At 25.7% G+C, this 6678-nt stretch overlaps 1 protein-coding gene across 1 annotated transcript in view; it reads left to right on the top strand.

Moving 5' to 3' along the window:
- Positions 1-389: 389 nt before the first annotated feature.
- The window catches only part of LOC107451035 (hyaluronidase), an 18064-nt gene continuing 11775 nt past the window's right edge, over positions 390-6678 (top strand). Inside the window, exon 1 of the mRNA XM_071187501.1 lies at positions 390-810. Within this exon, the coding sequence (XP_071043602.1) occupies positions 538-810 (273 nt within the window). The 5' untranslated portion in view covers positions 390-537. The remainder of the gene's footprint in view (positions 811-6678) is intronic.

Below are 6678 nucleotides of genomic sequence, written 5' to 3'. Positions count from 1 at the left end.
ATTTAAATACATTTTGATTTCAATGTATTTAAATTTGTTTCTAGTAGACCCAAAAAAACTGAATTCACATAAAAATTTCATTGTAACATAGAAAAATAGATTTCGGTTGCCTTTTTAAGTTTCCCTGGTGATAAACTATTCAAATTATTGTTGTTTGCAAGATAATCAATCACTATTTTTAGAAAGAAGAATAAAATACACACTTTATACAATACAATATATTTATTTTAAAAAATATATAATATTTTTCTCTGATTTTGGTAAATTTAAATAAGATGAAATCAGTTAAAAAGCTCTGCCGGTAAGAGTGCATATATGAGAAAGTAATACCATTCACAGCTGTGAAATATGCCAAAAAGACAGTCAGTTACAGCTGCTCATTTTTATTATTGAAAAGAATATTATGAAATATCTACTGATAAACCATAATTTCAAAGTCTACAATTTATTCCTTTTTTGTTCGCAGAGAAATATTAAGAAGAAAAACTGCATCTGTTAATCGATCTCGATAGAGTTTTTAATTTTCGAAGTAATAAAATGAATACCTTAAAACGAGCACTATGCAATTTTCTGTATTTTACATTATTACAGTCTGTGACATCATTTGAAGTATACTGGAATGTTCCTACGCAGCAATGTTTAAGAAATTATGGCCATGATTTTACTAGAAATTTAAAAACTTATGGAATTCTTGTGAATAATGGAGATAAATTTCAAGGAGAACAAATCACAATATTTTATGAGTCTCAATTAGGCTTTTATCCGTCAATTTTAAAAAATGGAACTTGGGTAAATGGAGGTCTACCACAGGTAAAGCAAATTTAAATATATATTGATCATAATCAATTAAAAAAATAAGTAATGCTTAAAAAATTTAAATTTTCTGATTAAACCTTCTCTCTTTCCGGCCTTATTTTATTTAAAAAATCAAGCATTAAAATGTCATTTGCATCGCTGCTAACTCTTCCGGTTTTCCGGGAAGATTTAATTTTAATATTTAAATTGATAGCAAATTTTATGATTTGATTAATAAATTTGATTGATGTTAACCACCATTATTTCATGACGTGCTAAAGAGCAAAAAAATTATTAATTTTACAGTAAGAAAATAACTTATTTTCACTTTTATATATATGTTGGTATTTTGCTGAAAGAAAATATGCTATTTTCATTAGTAAATATATGTATTTTGCTGTAAAAGAAAATGTGTTATTTTCGCAAGTAAATATGCATAAATTATATTTTACTACAAGAAAATTTGTCATTTTCACTAATAAATACATTTATAAAAAGTACATATTATTGTTTTTCAATAAATGGGAAATTTTATTTCAAATGTTAAGGTATTTATTTTTATGAATATTTTGAAATTTGTGAATCAGCAGTAGTTTACATCTTTTGGTACGCTCATACGAAAATATATTTATCCAAAACTTTTGAATGCTCTTGTATCTACACATGATGTGATTCGATTAAACTACACATTTAAATTTTTTCACTATATTTACTTTAGACAGAAAGTATTATGTAGAAAAAAAAAACACTTTTCTAAATTTTCAGAATGGTTCTGTTTTTTTTTCCTGCTTATATTAACACTTGATTTTTTTAAACCTATACACAGCTTATTTCCCTGACATTTCTTTCTTGTAAATTTTTTTATACCAAAGATTTTTATTTTCATTTTAGTATACCGAAAAATATATTATTATTTAACAAATGCTGAAAAACATAACATTTTAAAATATTCATAAGAAAATAAGTGACATACACATCTGATATAAAATTTGTCTCTATTAAAATAATATTAATCTAGTTTTTATAAATACTTAACTGTATTATGATACAGGATAAAAAAAAAAAAAAAAAACTACATTTTCTAATGCTAAAAATTTAAAAAAAAAAATGTTTGCTCTCAAATACAGTTTACATCCCAAAATCACACGTGATGTTTAAGTACATCAAAAACTTAAAAAATCGAGCGAAAAAAATCGGCGAAACTTAAAAAATTTCTACATACTGTTCATCAATTCAATTGTTACTTAATTAACATTGAAAAAAACGTTTCTCAAGCAGTGCAAATATTAGTAGCTATGCATTTATTTATCATTATTTGAAGAACAAAAAAAAAGAAAAAAAAAAAAACAGAAAGCATGTTCTACTTTTTAATTCCCATATGAATATATAATGAATTCTAAAATGAAACTTATGTATAGTGCACATTTGAACCCATATATATTAGTATTTTCTTTCTTTTAACTTAGACTTTAATTATGAGTGAAGACATGAAAATGTTACGTATGAGATGAAAATTCAGAGACGATATACGCTATTCTGTTGCAAGGGATTAATTTTTTTTTCTCCTTATAATTATAGTATGTATTCAATATGATAATAATAAGGGTTGGAAATCTTATGACAGCAAAAGTATTTTTGGAAAAAGAATATACATTTCTAATGTTAAATAAATGCATTTATCAAGTGAAAAAAATAAAGAAATTTAAACCATTGTGGTAAAACAATTATTACTTCAAAATTACTTTTAATGTTAAACTATTTTATTTTTAATTGCAAAAATTCTGTCTATACTTTTTTTCTTTTCTTTAATGAAATTCCAGAGTAACGGCAGTAGAAATGTTTACAATTTGTAGAAAATTCTGTGTAAGCCTTTTAAAACCCAAATATTAAATTTATTCTTAATATTTAATAAATTAACTTCCGTTTTCGTTTACTTTATAATTCCAAAATAATCCAATTTATCACTTACATAATATGGAAACTTCTCGTTCTTTATTTAAATTTTTATTTACGCTGTCAGTCAGTGGCAATTATTTTGAATAACATTTTACCTTTCACGGAAGTTAAAATATCTTTACAGATTAAATGTTAAATACGTATAAAGATGTTTAAGTATAAAAGATCATTTTTGATGAAGCAACTTATTGACACACCAAATTTAATGGATGAGTATAGTATCATAAGTTTTCATGTAATATAGTATCATAAGTTTTCATGAAAAGTAATATCATAACTTTTCCAAGAACCAATATTTTAAATATATCGTAAATCCTTTTGATGATGAAACTCATGCAAAATATAAGAAATAACATTATATTTTTCCAAGAAAAAAACATTTTCTTTTTGAAATATCAATCCTTTTTGATTAAGCAATTTATTTGCTTATATACTAAAATATTAACAAGTATAGTATTTGTTTAATAAGACATTATATTTTGAATATCAAACTTTTAAAACAAGGTCACAACTCGGTGAGTTATTTTTAGAATATCTATTTTTCAAATTATTTAGAACGGAAAAAATAGATGTTATAGTGAGCTAATGCTAATTAAATATAGTAGTTAAATATTTATTAAGTACTGAAATCTAACGCAAAACGTGTTTTCTCTGAGTTAATATTTCTTTATTTTGACAGACATAGATTCTTGGGAATCAAAATATAGTGGATAACAGCAATTGGGGAAATAAAGTTACGAAAGTTTAGTCAGGATTATCGTTAGAAACTTTGGGCCCTCTTTTATCGATACTTCGAAATTATTTAACTGAATCAAAATAATTTTATACATAACTCTAAAACCTGTTTATCCAATGATAATTACATGCAAGAATTTATTTTTAAAAATTATTTAATTTATAAATGTTCGAAAATATTTTGAATTGTAAGGTATGCAAAATATCACTGTATTTTAAGCTACGTGATTTTAAATGACAAAATTTGATCGATATCGGCCAAATAGTTTCCGAGTAATGAAATTTTTTTAAAAAATCTTGTTTTTGACTTTAAATTTCTAAAGAAGCATTTTATAAATTTTGCTTAAAGTTGGTATTTATTTTTAATATTACATAGTTTAAAATAATCTACAAATAGTCATGTCTTGAAATTAAAAAAATTCGATGATTATTAAATAAAATAATAATCATTTTTAAAAAAAATTTCCGGTGGAATTTTCAATGAATAAACGAGTTTCATAATTGTGTGAAATCAGTCGAAAAAAAAAAACAAGATATGTGTATTCACAGAAAGTCTAATTTTTGTCTGATTTCGTAAATTAATAAATAGTTTGCATTAATTAAATAGCGTGTTGAGACTGATTTTTCAAATTTTTGTACGTAAAAACTCGATCCTTTAAACAAAAAAAATTAAGGGTGAGTTTTTTTTTTTTTTTTTGTTTACTGTACAATTTTGTTCGTTAATATTTGTTTCCTGATAATTTCTAATGGATTTTATTCAAATCGAATAAAAATTTTTAAAAATTGTACCATTTGCAAACCACTACGTAGTTTTTCTCTTTTTTTTAAAAAAAATAATAAAATAAATGAATTTTTCTCATTACCTATGAATATTTAGTATTGAAACAGCATTTTAAATACAAGAATAGTGCTCAACATAACATTATTAAATAATCTTTCGTATTTTTAAAAAAAAATTACTATACACTTATGTATTTTCACGTACTGTTTTGTTATGTACACGAACATTTTATAAATATGCAAATACCTGTTATAAATTAGATAGCGAATGAGAATGTTTGGACAACCTTTCTACAGTTATGTACACAATCCTTGCTCAATTTTTTCCGTAATTTTTTATTGTAACTCTGTCGATAAACAGCTTATCCATGTAATGTGTTTGAGGCCTTGGTATGCTTATTATTTTAAATGACATAAAAAAAATGTGTCAAGTATGTCGCAGATTTTTTATTTTTGTTTTGTGTGTGAATTTAACTCACAGATGCATTAGAGCAGTGTTTCTTAACCTTTTTGGTATAATGGACCCCTTTTAAAATTTTTTAAGAAGTCACGGACCGCCCCCCTGAGAAAAAAATAATTGCAAAAACCATCCATTGTTAGAAAACATTTAATTTTATTATTTTAATAGTATACAAAATTTTTATAATTAAAATTTTTAATGTGAAGGTTGCTGCTGCTTTTCCTTAATTAACAAATTGAATTGGGGGATAGTTTTCGACAAAGCAACGCGCATATCATGTTCAACATTCAATCGATTTCGATGTTTTGTTTTTATTGTCACGAGTGCGGAAAATCCCGCTTCGCAAAGATACACCGTAGCAAACGGAATTATAGCTGCCATAGATCTCTTTACAAGCAATGGGTAGGCTTCCAAACGTTTTAAAAATTAGGAGTAGTTAGCGGACCCCCAAAATATGACTCATGGACCCCTTAGGGGTTCATGAACCACAGGTTAAGAAACCCTGCATTAGAGGAAGATCACTAAAGTAATTTTGCGTCAGCACATTGGTCACTGTGGTTTGGGCATAGAAAACGAAATAATTAGCAAGCTATAGCGAGTATTCAAATCTGGATCCTCTGAGTTAAAACAGTCTCGTGCATATTTAAGCATTACTTTAAGTAGCAAAGTAGGAATTACATTATCAATAAGCAATATATTTATCAAATATAGTGTGGAAAAAAAAAACGGACCTCTCTGAATAATTTTTGATCTAATGATCGGATCTTTACGTTCTAGGACTCATTTTTAATGGTTCAAAGGAGTGACCTCAAATTTCCTAATTAATTAGTGAAGACGATCTTTTAAGCTACTGAATAAAATACAAAAACGTACTTTGTAGTTTGAATTTTCGTTCTTTTGATGATAGCGTATCATTCTACCATAAAAAAATAATGGGAAATAAAAGCTTCGCTTAATTGGAACGGAAAAATAGCGTTTCATACCTTATAGAACTTTTCTCAAACAATTAAAGCAATAAAGTTACGAGTTTTGCAATTTTTAGATAGGTAATTTAATAACGTACATTTATAGGAGCTTAGATTTTTTAAAATTTATTCATTATAATTATTTATTTTTGTTTAAATTGACAAAAACCGATTTTGATGGAGCTGAAATTGTTTTTAAAGTAAATCAAGTTAAAACAAAGACATATTTTTCAACAATTTAAAAAGACGAAGGTACTTTATCATTTTTTTAAAAAAATGCTGAGTGCAAAATTGTATTGATACAAATTAGTCAGAAAAAAATCTATTGGAATTCTAAAATACCAAGCATTATATTTCTTAGAACTCTAATTTGACAACGATCTCCTATTTTACATGTTTTAAAAGATATTGACAAGTAGAATATATTACAACTATATCCGCTTAATTGGGAAAATTAAATGACAATGATTTAAAGAATATTTTACTCCCCCCTCTGTCAATAATTCCTTCGACAATTCGTTCGCGAAAGAATTTCATCCGTGAATAAACTAATTTTTGATAAACTTCTTGACCTCAATGGTAGTTTGAAAATGTTAAGAAAAGAAAAGTTATATCAAGTTATTAAGCAGTGTGAATATAAAAGATAAAATACAAAATGTGAAATATCGGTTGTGAAACATCACTCTTGAAAAATAACAATATAAAAATAATACTCCTTTTTTCTACTTTTCTTTAACGGTTCGTCAGTATTTTTTTATCAGCATTATTAAAATCAATCAGCTAAAAGCACAGGCCCTTAGCTCAGCTCATTAAAGTGTCGGAATGTTATAGGTTTGATACTTCCATGGGACAATGTTGTTAATCACGACGGTTCCCACTTTTTGACAGTAGTGTTCGTTGTTGTGGTTCAACTGTGCAATATTTTGCTGGTGACTTAAATAATTAATATGAATAATTATTGTAATGATGAAAGCTTGCTGCTTCCTT

The sequence above is a fragment of the Parasteatoda tepidariorum genome, chromosome X1 (assembly GCF_043381705.1).
Source record: "Parasteatoda tepidariorum isolate YZ-2023 chromosome X1, CAS_Ptep_4.0, whole genome shotgun sequence".
In the NCBI taxonomy this organism is placed as follows: Eukaryota; Metazoa; Arthropoda; class Arachnida; order Araneae; family Theridiidae; genus Parasteatoda; species Parasteatoda tepidariorum.
Note: the sequence above shows the minus strand (reverse complement) of the source record. Positions and strands in the feature narration are given on the sequence as shown.